The sequence below is a fragment of the Oryza brachyantha genome, chromosome 11 (assembly GCF_000231095.2).
Source record: "Oryza brachyantha chromosome 11, ObraRS2, whole genome shotgun sequence".
Taxonomy (NCBI): Eukaryota; Viridiplantae; Streptophyta; class Magnoliopsida; order Poales; family Poaceae; genus Oryza; species Oryza brachyantha.
The window spans coordinates 4,965,244-4,983,399 of record NC_023173.2 but is presented as its reverse complement, the minus strand read 5'-3'; the positions used below and the strand labels follow the sequence as shown (position 1 = coordinate 4,983,399).

Genomic DNA, 18,156 nt, shown 5'->3' with positions numbered 1-18,156 from the left:
GGATAATGCTGGCTAGAACTCCAGCGATAAGCACTCACGAGTACCTGATCGAATATGATAACATAACCCCAGCCAACTAGATTGATCGAACCGAACCGGAACAGAATCAAGTTAACTAGAATTATGCCAATAAACCGAACAAAGGAACTCGCGAGAACTTGATCGAGAAATACTACTACTTCAAGCTAAAATAGATCAAAGCAATAATAGAACCCAGCTCGCCGATCAACCAGGCACGAGATCGGACATAATCGAGACAGTCTTGTTCTAGTTGATCGACAGGTTTTGACAAACATGAACTTACATTGCGAAGCTAACAAACCCCGCGCCGAAAGCCCAAGCAAGTCAAACGATTTTGGCGATGCGCTGAAGTTGAGTTGATTGATCTAGTGATAATTTACAATGACCCCGAGCATACATATTTATACCCTCGGATCTAACTAACCTAAACGGCTGAGGATCCGTACTAATAACTAACTTATTACATCTGAACTTTAATTAAGTCTAAAATCCTAAACAAACTCCAAGATACGGCCTAACTAATCTACATAGACTCGTAGCTAATCACCGAATCTATCTCTAATTTCAGGCCCAATCAGACTCCAATTCCTGTCCGATTCAAATTCTATCAGCCACAGTAGTATCGCGTTCAACCACTTTCCTCAGCCGATTCCCCTTTTCTTGTCCGATTTGGTTTTTACCCATGTTTCAACTTGTAACGACAATTTGCCAAAATTTGGTGTTAACAGGATATGATTTATTTGTATGGACTGCTTTCATATCTGCAATCCTTCCTTATCCTCTCCACCCCTACTCCTATATATATTGGCCCCTGATGCTTAATACAATGGCATCCAATATTCACAGTATTCTCTTCCTTCTCTGCTCTCCAACAGGTATCAGAACGGACGATCTAGAGTCGTGGCTCACACTTCTGCCATCGTCGCCCCGAGAGTGATATAATCTCTCGGGGGCGGCCACCATTTTTTTCATTCTTTCTCACCAAGATGGATCAATCTTGATCCACACGAGCGGCCCTCGATCGTCCCCGTCATTCGTCGTCAGATCGATCTGGTGTCATTCGTCTTCGTCGTGTTGTCAAGCAGCTAGCAGCATGTAGTCAATGCCACACCCCTCCACTCTGCCACTTCCCTATCACCAGATGCAGGAGACCTGCCGCCACCATGTGGACGAGGCCCTCCGTCACCCTCCTCTTCTGTGGCCATCGCAACCTCCATCGCCGGCTCCTCCTTAAATGTACGAGATCTGCGCCACCGAGGGGATGTGGCCCTCTATCATCCTCCTTTTCTGTGGCCAACACGCCCTCCGCTGAGAGCTCCTCCCCAAGAACGCATTATCTAACTTTGAGGCCGCTGAAGCTTGATGGCCTAGTCATAGCTGAGTGCTTTAACGGGTGATCAATTCGTGAGAAGCAGGGCGAGATGATGAAGAATAAATCGGAGTCAAGGCCGATGTCGGGGACATGCAGATGTCAATGAGAAGGTGGGTGATGCAAACCCACTCTCCGAATGGGAAAAAACGGAAAGATAGAAGCAGTAGTAGTCAGGGTCGGGGCCCAGACATCGGAACCTTGAGGGCCAGATTTCAGGGCGCGGAGAAGGTCGGAAGAGGCCTTGGAGCCTCGAACGACAGGGCCTTAGAGCCTCGGTTGCTGGGGCCTTAGGTCTAGATGACGGCGTCGGCCACGGAAAAGGAGGGTGACAGAGGGCCTCGTCCCCCTGGTAGCGGCTGGTCTCCTGCATCCGAGGAGGAGCCGATGAGAAGGTTGTGTTGGCCACAGAAGAGGAGGGGGACAGAGGGCCTCGTCCCCCTAGTGGCAGCAAGTCTCCTGCATTCGGCGATGGGGAAGCGACAGAGTGGAGGTGTGCAGCGACGAGTACATGCTGCTGGTTGCTTGACGACACAAAGAAGATGAACGACCAATCTGTGACTGAACCAGATCGATCTGATGATGAAGGATGGGGACGAATGAGGGCATCTGGAGTCGATCAAGATCGATCCATCTTGGCGAGGAAAAACGACGCAAAAAAGAAAACAGCGGCCACCCCCTAGAGATTACATCGCTCCTAGGGCAATGGTGGCGGAAGCGTGAGCGATGACTCTAGATCGCCTGTTTTGATACCATGTTGGAGAGTAGAGGAGGGAGAGAATACTACAAATATTGGATGCATTGTATTGAGCCTCAGGGGCAATATATATAGGAGTACAGATGGAGGGGATAAGTAAGGATTATAGATATGAAAACAGTTCATACAGATTAATCCTATCCTAATATGACTGTAATCCATATATGTAATCCTATCCTAATATAACTATACAGGTGGAGGAGATAGGAAAGGACTATAGATATGAAAGGAGTACATATTAGAATAGAATTTATTTGTATGGACTCCTTCCATAACTTAAATCTTTCCTTATCTCCTCCATATATATACTTCTACGTATACTGGCCCCCGAGGCTCAATACAATGCATCCAATATTTGCACTATTCTCTCCTTTATCTACTCTCCAAAAGATCAAATATATAAATACACGCCATGATAACTGATACACAGATTGATAACTTAAAAGGGTCTGCTTCAAACCAACAGGTACAAAGATTTACAAAGAAAAGGAGTGAAACTTAAGGGACGAGTCTGAACCACATGAATGGAACCAACAACTAGCAGAGTCCGATGCACCAACACCTTTTGTTTCTTCCAGTGATGTGGTCTCATCAGGAAAAAATTGTCACTTGGGAAAATGACTGATCCTGACACTGCATTTCTACAATTTTCCCAGCAAAAGCTTCATGGAGATTGAATTCCAGAAGCTTGAAACTGTCCACGCGTTTTAGCAGCCTAAATGGATCTAGGGAAAGGTACTTGCAGTCTGAAAATTGAAGATCTGAATTCAGATCCTTTTTTTTTTCTGAAGATTAATTAGGTATAGATGCATCATGTACCATCATCGATTGAATAGGAAGTTAGGAAATCCTGAGATTGAGCTGCAAATACCTATTGTAGTTTCCGTTCCAGTTTCCAGGCAGAATGAAGGAAAAATATGCTGCTACAGTTTTCCGCAATGTTTCCAGCTTCAAGGAACTTTTATCTTTACCTGTTACCTTTGAAATTGTATCTTAAGGTATAAAGTTCATTTTTGGACCTGGACCTTCGCTCTAAGACCAAATTTCACTTTGAACTGAAAATCCCGTTATTTTTCACCACCAACTAATGAAAACTGGACAGATCACACTCTGCACCACATTTCATGGTGGTTTTGATCGAGATAATAGTGGTTTTCAGCTAAATGAACTTAGGTTAGGTAAATTTCATGTTTGTAGACCTAGTTAACTGACGTTTGCATCAACAAAACACACAATAATGGTACAAACTAGGAAAACCTCCTCCATTTCAAACAAAAACCATACAAAAGTTATGTCTAAGGCTTTTTTTTTTTTAATCTGGTTTTGCAAATTGAAGCTGAACAATAACCAGTATTGTAGTTCAGGGTGAAAAATTGACTTAGCGCAAAGTTCAAGGTCCAAAAATGGACTTTACCCTAAACAAAAGTATGCATGACCTCAGCCATTCAATTAAGGAGAAGCAAAGGAAAGAATGTAAAGTTTATAAGGCCCTCACAAAAAAAGAAGAGAGAATAAAAGGATGACAAATTTATACAAGCCACTGCAGTGCCAGCGGGCATAAGGATCACAGAAGTTGGGAAACAAGACCTCAGCCAAGAAGAAAGGACATTCTCCACCTTCGGATATCCTTGTCAATCTGTTGGCAACCTCTTGGACCGTACTCATACTCTGTAAGATGCACCTATCCATGTTGTTGTCACATGTTTCAGTATGATCTTGGAGGCTCACTACCATCAGTTAAGAATATGTGTATATTCCCTATTGCAGATACTCTAATTAATTTGGTTTCAAAAAAAAAGATACTCTAAGTAACCTGAAAGGACAATGTGTACTTTTGGAACATCATCCATGCCAAAATTCTCGTATTATATCAACATTTCACGTTTAATCTTGAGCTGTAGAGAAAAAAAAACAATCACATGACTTGACATCTTTAACATATCAGCACTTTTCAATTGTGTCTTTGTTATTTTCAGCTACTTCATCAGGTTTGAAAGAAATTACCCTTTTGCAGAAGCTTTGCGCAAGAATGCAGTCCTGCCATTCCTCAACTGGAACTTGCGGAAGTTGAGATCTTTAGTTTGAACTGCACATCAGTGTCACAACTCTTTGCTGTTTCTAAGGCGTGATTTGCGCACGGCTGCTTGGATGTTCCTTTCATGCTCCTTGAGCATCTCCTCTATGTTTCCTTCTGGTTTAACCAGTGAATTAGAGTACTGCGTTCTGCTCTTAACCCTGTAGCCCTGGAGAGAGAGAGAGAGAAACAAAACAAGAAGGTTTGACAAATGTTAGTTTAAAGGAAAAAATGGCTTGATTTTCAAACGAAAACAGTCAATTCATCAATTTAATCTGTTAGAAGGTACAAAAAACTGAAATCAGCATGTACACACAGAGGGTGAATTGATAACCATCTCAACTCTCAACAGAAAATTATAGTGCACATCACGGTCAGCAAATAAAAATTACTGTAGAGCATCAAATCATTGTATACTGATTCTAGAAACAGCCAGTCCATCTTTTAGTTATAAATTCTGTAAACTATAAGTTTTGTTTACTTGAGGAATAATATTTCTATAAACCTTACAAACACGTATATCAGTAACACCGCTAAGAAGCTGGCAATGACACTACCTTACATGATATATGTCCTTCGATCGATATTCTTATTACGTGCTTTTTATCTGAACAGTCTGATGCTTTTGTTGACCAAAAAAGTTATATTGAAAAAATTGACATTTGTACAATTACTGTACTTACCCCAGTGGGGCCCTTCCCTCCTTGGTCGTTCTTGCGAGAAGCATGTGTATCGTTCCTTACATCAGTGTATCCAGGTTGAAGGAAATCTGAGCTCCTTGCCATCAAGACAGTGGAATTTGCCTTCTGCACAGAACTGTATTTGCGCCTAGGTACTTCCCAATGGTCAGTGCAACTGCCCTTGTTGTTCCATGTGGAGTCATGTCCTGGAGATTGCACCCCTGTAGCTAATGCCCGTGGATCAGCTCCTGGGTTGAGATTTGCGCTGTTATATGTATGTTTCTGCACAATGATGATTAGGTGAGTTAAACAATGTTTATTTTGAGCATGAGATGATTACTAGAGTAAAGTACATGCAGATTTTCCGTCATGCATGAGCATGATTAATTGCAGAGAGCGGCATATTTTATCAAAGTTTCTGCATATAACAATGACCATCAAGAAAAATAGGCTACAGAGTTGTATTATGTTGTACTCACCTTTGGTCGGATAGGGCCATTACCACGATTTGTTCTAGGATTCTCTCTTCCCGGTCTAACAGATTTTGACCCCTCAACCTTTCTTTGCCTATAGAAACATTACAGTATTTTAGAACCGACTAATAATTCTTCTCAATTACATCCTCCCTGAAAAATAAAAGGAAAAGGTTAAGAAACGCATACCGCCTAGCTTCCTCTAGCCGGAGTCTTGCATCGTATTCTTTGCTCGGTGGACACTTTGGTAAGGTTGATGGGCTGCAAGCCAGTGGCTTTGTTCTGAAAAACTGAAGTTTGTGATACATGGGTTAAGTGCTCCAATGCAATGTTCTCCTGAAAGCAGGGTATGGAAAACTAGACATGCGATGAAATTTTTGTAGACCAATAACTTGGTAAACCATACCAGTTTTAGTGGCTGATACTGGATTCGAAAACTACCATTGAACCAGATTAGCTCAACAATATAAGGTTAAGAGAAGGGAGAGTTGTGGTTGATTAAGGTAGGGAAGTGTTGACGCTAGTCTGTTGATTTGACGTGTTGATTGTTAAGATCGATTTATCTTGTTGTTTTCATTTTATTACTGAGTTGAGTTTCTGAGCATTGAGTTAGTTGCATGTGCTAGGAGCAAGTGAGTGAGTGTATGTGTGAGTTAGCTAGATTAATAGTGATAATTATAGGCTGCATGCAAGTGAAAACATGCAGCTAGGAGTGGCCAAGTCACGGCTGTTAGTGCTGCTTTGCATGCAAGAAAGTGCAGCTTGCATGTAGATTAGTTAGTGAGTGGGTGGTTAGCCATGAGAGTGCCTGGCCGGGTCGTGCGGCCAAATCGTGGTTGAGTGATTGCTTGATTAGCAAGTGTGTGTGGCTATTTAAGCATGTAAGTGTCATGTGATTAAGTGCAGTGGAGAATTGAGAGTGCATTGCTTTAGCCGCTGGTCTGCAGTGCTGCAAAAATTCTTTTGCGTGCGTCTGATGCTTTGTGCGCGTCCTTGCATTTACTTGTTAGCCTCTTTCTCGTGTGAGTAAACAACTACGTGAGTGCGTGATCTTGTGAGCTGGGCCATCGTTGATCACACGCAGAGGTCTAGGAGTCTAGCTTCGCTCTAGTGCAGGTCCTAGATCTTGATGAGCTGTGGATGTGCTGCTTAATTTGATCCTGCAAATGACAATATGAAGAATAAAAAAGCTAATTGGCTATCGAGCTGATGGATAATTGAGGACCCAGCTGATTGGATGTCGATGTGGCAGTGATTAGCCGATAGGTTAAACAATCGGTTGTTGAAGAATTGGATCGGTTGAAAATCCGATACAAATAGACTCAAATAGTTAGATGAACAATGAAGTCCTTGTTATGATCGGGTAAACCAACTTGCATATAATCCTTATAAACCAATGTAACACTTAGATAATTCATCGGCTGAAACCCCGATGAAACAATGATTGATACCTACTGACTTAAATATATCTAACTTACAACCACAACCCTATAGATCGAACCAAACCGATGTAGCATAAGGTTCATAATTGCTCGATAGATTTAAGCAAACTGATATGACACCGATCAAAGTGGTTATATAAAATCGGCTAACCGTCCAGTAAAACATTAGCATAAACCTATCAACTTAACAAGATTTAGATTATCAACAACAATTTAGTAGGTTGAACCTAACCGATGCAGTACAAGATTGTATATGATAATCTAATGTCATTAAGCCGATAAATCTGTCTAATTTGATGGATATAACAAATTTATCAAACACATCATTGTGATTGTAGAGACATATAGACTAAGACCGAAGACTGAACCTAACCGAGACAGTTCTGATTAAACCGACGCGTCTCTAAACACAATGCTATTAAAGATAAAATTGAAATATCAGGTAGACAAATATACCAACCGAACCAAAGAAATCCAAGATATCGAAGCGATGCAACCTTGAACAACACCAATATAGCCGATACAATTGCCAAGGCTGGTGGAACTTAGGGCTTACCCCTTAGCCGAAGATTGAAGCAAATGCAACCACGCATAAGGTGCCAAGTTCCACCGGTGATAAAAACCTTGGAAACAAGGGTAGAGATGCGTCGAGAGTATTTGTATTGATTTATGAGATATTTTACAAGAACCCTGAGGGTACATATTTATATCCATGGATAAATACTAGTCCATATTAGACACAACACACGTTTTCCTAAAAATAAAAGGAAATATAGTCCTGATTGTAAACCAGACAAAATTTCCTAATGATAAAGGAAAATTACTAAATCATGTCTAATTAATAGATATAATTAAACTGTCATGCCATAGTCTTAATGATTTCTTATTGAACTAAGACTCTTTTGGATAAGCTTTCTATCATTTGATTATGTTCTTTACTTAACCAAATCTACTAAAGAATCTTATCAAATTTTGGTGTTAACAGAAAGTAGGTGAGAAATTAAATGAAAGATGGTTGTGATTGGTTGAGATGAGAAGGTATGTAAAGATGTACTTATATTGTTGAATAAAATTCAAACTCTAGATATCCTTATATTTCTAGACCAAGGAAGTATATAAGAAAATATAAAACACAGCCAGGAGGAAGGCTACATGGTTTTGGCAAAATGACTGTTTAGGACGAGACTATGGATGAGGATGGAGAACCTTGAAGGAGAAAGAGACTAGAGTTTACTTACTCTTTATTGCTTGGATATAATAACTGATACACTATGCACCTTATAAAGGGATGCAGCTAGCTCTCGAAACTAATAACTAATGAAACAGAAATCTTATATGGAAGTGGTTAGAGGCCAAATCAGTGAAGTAACTAAAGCTGTCAATCAATGTCTGTTCTGTGCTGGCAAGCTGCAAGCCCAACAGAAGCTGATTCCTTGGTACTCACTATATTTTAATATATTTTAAAATATAGTGTATATTTTGTTTCGTTAAGATAAAGATTTGACCAAATATAGTGCGTATTTATATTTTGGAACAGATGGAGTATATGACAAATCCCAACTCAATAAATAGGCCTTAATTGTCTGTAGCTTCTATTGAGGCAAAGGCTAGAATTCCCATTCTCTAAAAAAAGGAAATGTGCCTTAATTGGCCCCATTAGAAATTTTAGAAAAGACTAATAAGCAACATCAGCGGAGCAACTCTTCAACGAAATCAGGGATGAGATTGTCATGGGTAGAGGCCGAGGGATTGAGGCCCATGGGCCTAACCCCCTGATGGATGAACAGTACACGTGGCACTGTAGCCGCCGGTACTGTAGCAGAATGGATAAGATTAAGAGATAGAATAGGATTAAGAAGTAAAGTTAGATTAGATCAAGTTAGTTACCTATGAATTAAGTCTCACTATCTATGCAAGGATAGGATTATATCGTCATTCTAATCAAACAATGATGAATTAGAGTTAGTCTTTCCTAATCTAAGTCCCTCTCTCATGTTAGTATCTCTATTGTTACTCTCATTGGTGAGAGGATGACACTCAAACTTGGGGCAATTTTCTGTTTACTTATCACCAAATGTCATGCCCTTCCCGGGGAGGGTTGGATACATATTTATAGCTGCCTACTAGTCTAAAAGATGCTGTCCTAGAGCATCTCAACAACCTGTCCTAGAGCATCCTAACCACCTGTCCTAGAGCATCCTAACAACCTGTCCTAGATGCTGTCCTAGCAACTAAAAGCTGAAAAACAAGGGTGGGTAGGACACCACAAGACCAAGACCAAACAGCCCAAGACTTATTCCTTCATTCTCCCCCTAAGTCTTGTGCGTCGTCTTGTGAGAAAGTTGAGCCATCCCGATCCGAGAGCGAAGCTCAAGGAACTTGATCCTACCAAGGGGCTTGGTAAGCAGATCCGCAAGCTGGTCCTTGGTGTTGATGTAGCTTGCCTTGATGCTCCCTTCCTCCAAGCAGTCTCGAATGAAGTGGTACCTCACCCGGATGTGCTTGCTCCGTTCATGAAAAACAGGATTCCTTGCCAGGGCCAGAGCGGACTTGCTGTCCACCCTAAGCTCCACTACTCCAGTGTCTCGGCCGAGGAGATCACCGAGCAGTCGAGCAAGCCAGAGTGCCTGGGTCGAAGCAGTGGAAGCCGCTATGTACTCGGCCTCGCAGCTGGATAGGGCCACCACCTGCTGCTTGATCGACTGCCAGCTAACGAGGCACTTGCCGAGGAAGAAGAGAATCCCGCTCGTGCTCTTGCTAGTGTCGATATCGCCGGCGTGGTCGCTGTCGGTGTACCCAATGAACTGTGCCTTTCCAGGGCACCTCGGGTAGTAGAGGCCGTGGTCGAGAGTCCTCGCAACGTAGCGGATGATCCTCTTCACAGCCTGCTGGTGCTCCGTCGTCGGTCGCTGCATGAACCGACTAACGTAGCCGACGGAGAATGCCAAGTCCGGCCGTGTGTGGGTGAGATAGCGAAGGCTCCCCACAAGACGCCGGTACTGCGTAGCGTCCACCTCCTCCGCCGTGCTGGCCCGGCTCAGCTTCAGCCTCTCCTCCATCGGGGTGAGGGCTGGGTTGCAATCGTTGAGCCCAGCGAGCTCAACTACGCGCTTGGCGTAGGCAGTCTGGCGAAGTGTGATCCCGGAGTCATCTTGGTGCACCTCGATCCCCAGATAGAAGGAGAGGGGCCCCAAGTCACTCATCTGGAAAGTGGCCTTCATGTCTTCCTTGAACGCTGCCACCTCCGTATCCTTGGTGCCGGTGATCACCAAAGCATCAACATAAACACCCACCAGCAGGGTATTTCCTCCATTTCCCCGCCGGTAGATAGCAGCCTCGTGCAGGCTTGGCTCGAAGCCCATCCTCTTGAGCGTGGAATCCAACTTGGCATTCCACGCCCTCGGTGCCTGCCGCAGGCCGTACAAGGCCTTGTGCAGACGTAGCACCTTGCCCTCCTTGCCGGGGATCGCAAAACCCGGCGGCTGGTGCACGTAAACCTCCTCCTTCAAGTCGCCATTGAGGAACGCCGACTTGACGTCCATGTGATGGATGCGCCAGCCTTCCTGAGCTGCCAGCGCAAGAAGGAGTCGCACGGATTCCATCTGTGCCACTGGGGCGAAGGCATCGTCGAAGTCGATCCCCTCCTGCTGCACGAAACCACGTGCCACCAAGCGAGCCTTGTGCTTGACGATGACTCCGGCTTCATCCCTCTTCAGCTTGAACACCCACTTAAGAGAGATCGCACGATGACCATGAGGGAGGTCAGCAAGCTCCCAGGTGCGGTTCTCCTTAACCGCGTCCAATTCCGCCTTCATCGCGGCGCGCCATGCCGCGTGTCTCTCGGCCTCTGCGAAGGACCGAGGCTCGCCGTCGTCGCACGCAAGGTGCAACTGTTCCTCCAGGTCATGAGGCACCAGTCCTGGCACTGGCTGGTCGCCGAGGAGGTCCTCCATCGTACGGTACCGCAGGGGCTCTCCATCATGGTAGGCGTCGATGCGCTCCTCATCGTGTGAGAGCGGAGTAGCGAACTGCACCGGGCTGCGCTCGACGTGAGCTGGTGTTGGTGTCGACGTGCCCGGAGGGGTGGCTGGTGGTGTCGGAGTGCGTGGGGTCGCCAACTGTGGTGGTGTCGGCGTAGAGCGCGGCGCAGCCAAAGTCATGGCTCGAGAGCGTGGCGCTGCCGAAGTGGTGGGTGCTGGAGTTGGTGAAGAATCGGAGACTGGGGTAGGCACGCTAGGTGAAGGGGAGCTGCCCACTCCCCCAGCTTCCCTGAAGTGGATGTACTCGACAGTGAAGTCGTCATACGTCGGAGTAGAGCCGTTGTCCACCGTCTTGTCCCATGTCCATCCGCGCCCTTCGTCAAACACCACGTCGCGCACCGTGCGCACACGCTGTGTCGCCGGGTCGAGGATGCGGTAGGCCTTCGAGCCTTCCGTGTAGCCGATGAACACCCCTGGGATGCTCCTGTCGTTGAGCTTGCCGATGTGGCCAAGCTCCTTGGCGAACGTAAGGCAGCCAAAGACTCGCAGGTGGGAGACCGATGGCTTGCGCCCATGCCAAGCCTCGTACGGCGTCCTGCCATCGAGAGCCTTGGTAGGTGAGCGGTTGAGGATGTAGACGGCCGTTACCACCGCCTCCCCCCAGAAGAGAGCCGGCATTCCTCTCTGCTTGAGGAGGGCTCGAGCCATCCCCACAACCGTCTGGTTGCGCCGCTCAACGACGCCGTTCTGCTGTGGGCTGTACGGCGCGGAGTAGTGGCGGTAAATACCTTCATCGGCACAGTACGACGCGAATTCAGCCGCCGTGAATTCGCCGCCGTTGTCGGTGCGCAGGATGCGCAACTTGCGGCCGCACTCCGCCTCCGCAGCAGCCTGCGTGCGCCTAATGGCGTCCGCAGCCTCTCCCTTGCTACCGAGGACCGTCACCCACATGTAGCGAGAGAGGTCGTCGACGAGCAGCAAGAAGAAGCGTCGTCATCCTGGTGTGGCCGGAGTCACCGGGCCACACAAATCCCCGTGCACGAGCTCGAGCCGCTCCTTGGCTCGGAAGCTCGTCTGATGGGGAAAGGGGAGCCGCCTCTGCTTCGTCAACACACAGACGTCGCAGAACTGCTCCACGTGGTCAAGGCATGGCATGCCTCGCACCATCTCCTTGGTACTGAGCCGCTTCAGGGCCTCGAAGTGGAGATGGCCGAAGCGCTCATGCCACTGCCACGCCTCGTCGTCCCGGCGGGCGACGAGGCACACGGGTTGTGCTACCTGCACGTTGAGGATGTAGAGTCGGTTGTTGCCTCTGGTTACCTTGACAAGGAGGCGACCACGGTGCTCCCCGATCTTGCGCCGATCCCAAATCCTCATGACTCCGTTCTTGATCACCACGCATGAACCTTTCTCTTCTTCCAGCTGTCCAATACTGATGATGGAGTTCCTCAGCGCGGGGATGTAGTAGACTCCGGTGAGCAGCCTGTGCTCGCCGGACTTGGTGGTGAAGATGACGGAGCCGGTGCCCTTGATATCCACGCCAGAGGCATCCCCAAACTTGACGAAGCCTCGGACGCTGGGATCAAGCTCGGTGAAGAACTCCCGTCGACCGGTCATGTGATGGGTGGCCCCGGTGTCGAGGACCCATCCATCAGTCTTGTCGTTGGAGTCGTCGCCAAGAAGGGCTCGTGCTTTCGGCTCTTCTAGGTGGAGGAAAGCCGATGCGGCCGGTGCCGCTGGAGATAGCTCGATGCTTGCGTGTGCCAGGAGCAGGGCTGGTTCTTCCTCCACTTGTGCGGCGTTGGCTTGGCCTTGTCGTGGTTGTCGGCAGTCCTTGGCCCAGTGGCCAGACTTGCCACAGTTGCGGCAGGCGTCGTCTCACGTCGGCCTGCGGTTGCCGGTGGTGCCGCCCTGGACGCCTCCGCGGGCTCCACCCCGGATGCGTCCTCGCAACCTGACCCGGACGCCTCCGCGCCCCTTGTGCAGGTTGCCGCGCTTGCGGCCGCCTACCGAGGAGGACTCCCCCTTTTTCCCATCACCCTGGCAGGCCTCCCACTGCTCCTGAGTGAGATGGAGCTTCCCGCCAATGGTGATGGGCCCGGAGAGGGGCTGTGGCTCATCGCCGTCGACGACCTTGAGGCGACCAATCGCCTCCTCGATCGTCATCGTGGAGAGGTCCAGCAGAGACTCGATGGAGCGGGCAATCTGCTTATACTTCTCTGGGATGCAGCGGAAGAGCTTCTCGACAGCTCTCTCCTCGTTGTAGGTGTCGTCGCCGTACTGCACCATCTTCTGCAACAGAGTGTTGAGACGGAGGGCAAAATCATCGATGTCCTCACCTGGCTTGAAGGCCAGGTTCTCCCACTCCTTGGGGAGTGCTTGCAGCGTGCTCTTGCGGGCGCGATCGCTGCCGATGCGTGCCGCAGCGATGGCATCCCAGGCCTCCTTGGCAGTCCGCTTTTGTGAAAGGGAAAACTGCATCTCGGATGGAACTGCAGCGATGAGGGCGTCTAGCGCCCGTCGGTCTTCATCGTAGTCGACGTCGCCATACCGAACTGCCTCCCACATGTGCCGCACCTGGAGCCTCACCCTCATCACCGCGGCCCACTCGATGTAGTTGGTCTTGGTGAGGGTAGGCCACCCACCACCGGGACCAAAGTCCCTGACCACCGCTTGGATGCCGTGGTAGCCATGGCGCCGGTCAGGGGAGGGAGAGTCGCGTTGCCTGTGAGGGCCGCGCTCTCCGTAGATTCGGCCGCCATCACCGGGAGGGTAGCCGCCGCGGCGTGTGTTCTCTGGGTTGCCGCCGGCACGCCTGCGCCCATCTGGGCTACCGTTGCCGCACGCGCCCTCGCTTGGGGCGCCGTCGGCGGATGCGTGGTCCCCTGGACCGCCGCCGCCATGGGGGTGGGCTACTGCCCACCGTATTGTCCGCTCCCGCACCCTTCCTCTCGCCAGCTCCTCAAGGTCCCTGTCGGCGGTGATGTCGCCGACGATGGAGCCGTTGATGCTGCTACGCAAGGTCTCAACCTCAGCCTCCGCCGCACGTGCTGCATCTTCCGCCTCCTCCGCTTCTGCCTCCGCCCTGATCGCCGCCAACTCCGCTGCTGCCAGCTTTGCTGCCCTTGCTGCTGCTGCTGCGGTCTGTGCCGCTGCTCGCCTGCGCTCTTGCGCTGCAGCGAGTTCGGCGTCCTGCTGACGTCGTGTGCTCGAGGCGCCCGAACGCCGAGACTGTCCGTCGGACATGGCGCGCCTCCGGGGGGGTTGCTACGTGGAGAAGGGAAGGGGAAAGGGGAAGGAGGAGCAGCCGGTGGTACTGCTGTTGATGGTGGCTGAGTGCTCACTCGAGCTTGGGAAGGGGAGGAGCAAGAGATGTTCAACCTACAGGAAAGTGTGGCTCTGATACCAGATGTTAGTATCTCTATTGTTACTCTCATTGGTGAGAGGATGACACTCAAACTTGGGGCAATTTTCTGTTTACTTATCACCAAATGTCATGCCCTTCCCGGGGAGGGTTGGATACATATTTATAGCTGTCTACAGTCTAAAAGATGCTGTCCTAGAGCATCTCAACAACCTGTCCTAGAGCATCCTAACCACCTGTCCTAGAGCATCCTAACAACCTGTCCTAGATGCTGTCCTAGCAACTAAAAGCTGAAAAACAAGGGTGGGTAGGACACCACAAGACCAAGACCAAACAGCCCAAGACTTATTCCTTCATCTCATCCCTAGCAGCCGTCACCCAGCTATTCTTCCGACGGTGTTTACCCCATATGAACCTAGCCCATAACAGAGATCAAATTGTGGATAGAGGCTGGTTTGTTTAAGTAGAATAGTAGCTAGATTCTAAGTGTTTTTCTTTCCGGCAGCTCGCCGGACTCAGCAGCGTCCTGCTGACTTTTGTATTCCACTCTGTTTTTTTTCCTTCCTACTTCATGAAATTGGCTGGCCAACTTTGGCCTTCTCGGCAAAAAACTAGTAAGCAACAAATTTGTGTTGTCTTGTGGGAGTAAATTATAGAACACCACAACTAATAATCAATTGAAGGGTAGTAACTTACATCGCTCTGGAGAATCGAGGCAGCTGTTCCACGAGCCTCTGGTTCCAGTGAAAGCAAATTGTCTAGAAGAAGTATAGCTGGCTGAGGGAAATCTTTGAAATGAGCTGCAATGCACCTCCTATACTGGCGAGAGGGCTTGAACATCCCTGTCTGGGGCACGTTTAGTTTCTGCCAATACTCATCAGAGGGTGATCCACAGAGCTTGAAAATCTTGTGAATTTGCTCTACCTATAAATGCATTGTAGGAGAGAATAGTGATACAAACAAAACTGACATATGTTCAAGTACTACAATCATCGTCTATTATTTCTTCTGGGTGATCTTCAGAATGTAATAGACTAATAGTTGCACGTACCTCAGTTCTTCCTGGCATTATTGGCTTGCCAGAAAGCAATTCTGCCAGAATGCACCCAGTACTCCACATATCCACAGAAACACCATACTTAGTGGAACCAAGAAGAAGCTCCGGAGGCCTATACCACAATGTTGCAACACGGCTTGTCAGTGGTTGCTGACTGTTAGGATCATAAGATGTTGCTAGACCAAAGTCCGCAATCTTCAAGACACCATTGTCATCAATCAAGAGGTTGGAACCCTTCAAGTCCCGGTGAAGAACTCCATTGCTGTGGCAGTGATCAAGGCCACTAAGTAACTGTTGCAACAAGCACTTGACCTGGGATTCAAGAGAAGGGGAATAGTTGAAATTCCTGTCTGCCAAGTAGTTTACTGGAAAAATAGTATCAGAATCACCTGTGGCTCAGTGAACTTGAGGCCTGGAGTAGCTGCAAGACCAACAAGGTCATGCTCCATGTACTCAAACACAAGATACAAACTTTGTGAAGCAGAAGATGCTATAATCCCTTCCAACTTTATGACATTTGGATGATTAAGTTTCCGAAGAATACATATTTCTCTTGCCATAAAGCGCACACTTTCAGGATCTACACTAGCAAACCGAACCTTCTTGAGAGCAACAAACTTGCCTGTTTTAAGATCTCGAGCTTTGTACACACTACTATAAGTTCCTTGTCCAATCTGAAATTGAAAAAGAAGAGATACAATAGTAACTAGGGATGGTTGAAGAAATTAGCATTAACAAGCCCATGTACCAAAATTTACCAATTAACTAACTTGTATAATCAATTTGACTACACACCTTGCTTAATCTCTCAAATGATTCTGCTCGGAGAGGGACCCAGCCCTGTACTGCCTCAGGTGCCACATTCACGAGCCAATCTGGCCATAAAGTATTCACATGTTCACTTCGTAACTCCTTAGACACATCAGCAAAATATAGCTCCAACTTCTTTCCATATCTTCCGATTATGCCACTCTGTCCACTACTGATCCAGATTTTCAGTCGATGATGTGCACTCAATTTCCTAGAAGGATCTAAAGAGAGAACTGACTTCTCTCCATCATCCAATATGTTACTAGAGATGGGACCATTTTCTTTTGACTGAATAGTGAGAACTTCTGTATTTCCACCATTGCCCGGTGCATTGTGTATGCCTGCAGTGTCACCTTTAATTGATGGTGTGAAGAACCTATAGACACATTTGCACTTGCTTGAAGTGGTTTCACTTTGCAAAGTGACACCATCATCATGTTTAGTACATTTGGAACAAAGTTGATCTATAAGCCCATGTAATGCCCTTCCACTTGATCGAAGGAATTGTATGTGGATTAAACTTTGCAGTGGTTTCCTGGTGAATATCTTCATCAAGAAACAAATAATCAGGGCCTGAAGCCCTGATCTTCTGAATGTAACAAGAGCCTTGATGACATTCTAAGTTGACATGAGTTCGTCAACTATGAGTGAGAGTTTCAGGTATTCTTGCAGTGTCAGACTATAATATGAAGCAAACACCTATCCAAATAGTTCCTCAAATTTTAGAGTGAAATAATTGTCTTCTATTATCAAGATAGAATACTAAAGTATCTTAAAATCAATTACAGAAGTCAGTTCTAGAAAAGCTATTGAGGAAAAAAACAACAGAAAACAAATGCAATTTCCATCTGTCCCACCAACCCTGCAAAACTGTATCTTTGTAATTCTGAATATAAAAGGTTGTTCAAAATTCAGGCAACAATTTTTCTTCAGAACCACCTTTAACATCAAGATAAATAAAAATGATTTTTATGAATAATTTTTTCATCGACATTTTGAACCAAAATAATTGTAAGAATTCAGAACATTGTGGGATCTGCTCTAAAAATTCATGCATCATAAGGCGCTGAATAGCAATATAATTTAAGAACTGAATAAATGGAACAAGTGGTACTAACAATCAGCAATATCCTCTCAAAGGAATGAAAAAGCTATAATTCATTTGACAATTAGCAATAAAAAAATTGTAGTTATGGAGAAGCACATCAACAACAATTATCAAGACCTGAATTCCTTCGCTTTCCTTTGTCTTTCAAGAAACTATAGGGGACGAACAAATTGAATGATTTTCCCCACCTTCCTCTCTCTCCATTCGAATCCTCAAATGGAGGAGAGGAAGGCAGGGAGAGCTATGCGAAATGAACATGGATTCTAAAAGAACAGACTGCTTTTTACTATGTATTTCTCAGGATTTCTCTCTTTCCTTTTTCCTTGCCCTGCTCCAACTAAACTATAGAAGGGTAGGAAAAAAACCATAAAGATAGTTTTGTAAAATAAAGTAGAGAAAAAAATGAGTGGAGGAGAGGATTTCTCGAGAGCCAAATTTAGGCACTGTTCTATTTCTTTTTTATTCAGTTTTCTCTTTTTTTGTGAATAAAAGTTTCCCATTTCATAAATGGATAGATGTGGTGGTTGAATAAGCAAATCATAGAATGAGTATTGGCAGAGAATACAGAAGATTACCGAGGAATCTCTTTAGTTTCTCCACTTGCACGCACTGAGAATGGTGATGCAGTGGACCTTCTAGTCATACCCTCAGCCACCAGACCATCATCATACGCTGATCCTGTGATCTATTGAAGATTATTCAGATAAAACTCCACTTCAATCTCTGACAGCACCCGAGGAAAGGAGAACCAGCTGATCCTTATAACGCAAAAGCCTCTAAACAATAGCGCATTTGCAACGTGGCTCAAAGATTCATCGAGGCCGAACCCGATCACGTTGGCTATTCAGCATCACGCACCTTGATCTCCCAACAGTAACAGTACCGCGCTGAATTTCTGAAACGACGGACTTTGTCAAACCTGTCCTGCAGTTCATGTCGCCAAGCTGCAGCCGAAGGGATCCAGGAAAAAGAAAAAACCTGTCCTCCACACACACAGAAAAAAAAAAAAAGAAAAACGAGC

General features: G+C 46.6%; 1 protein-coding gene across 1 annotated transcript; it reads right to left on the bottom strand.

Moving 5' to 3' along the window:
• Nucleotides 1-4,919: 4,919 nt before the first annotated feature.
• LOC102707067 (probable serine/threonine-protein kinase At1g54610) lies at nt 4,920-17,458 on the bottom strand. Its single transcript, XM_015842641.1, is given in 9 exon segments — nt 4,920-5,074; nt 5,076-5,183; nt 5,381-5,468; nt 5,564-5,664; nt 14,857-15,084; nt 15,212-15,529; nt 15,607-15,891; nt 16,013-16,726; nt 17,253-17,458. Coding segments are annotated over 8 exon segments (1,764 nt in total). The 5' UTR covers nt 16,580-16,726; nt 17,253-17,458; the 3' UTR covers nt 4,920-5,005.
• Between the last annotated feature and the right edge of the window lie 698 nt (nt 17,459-18,156).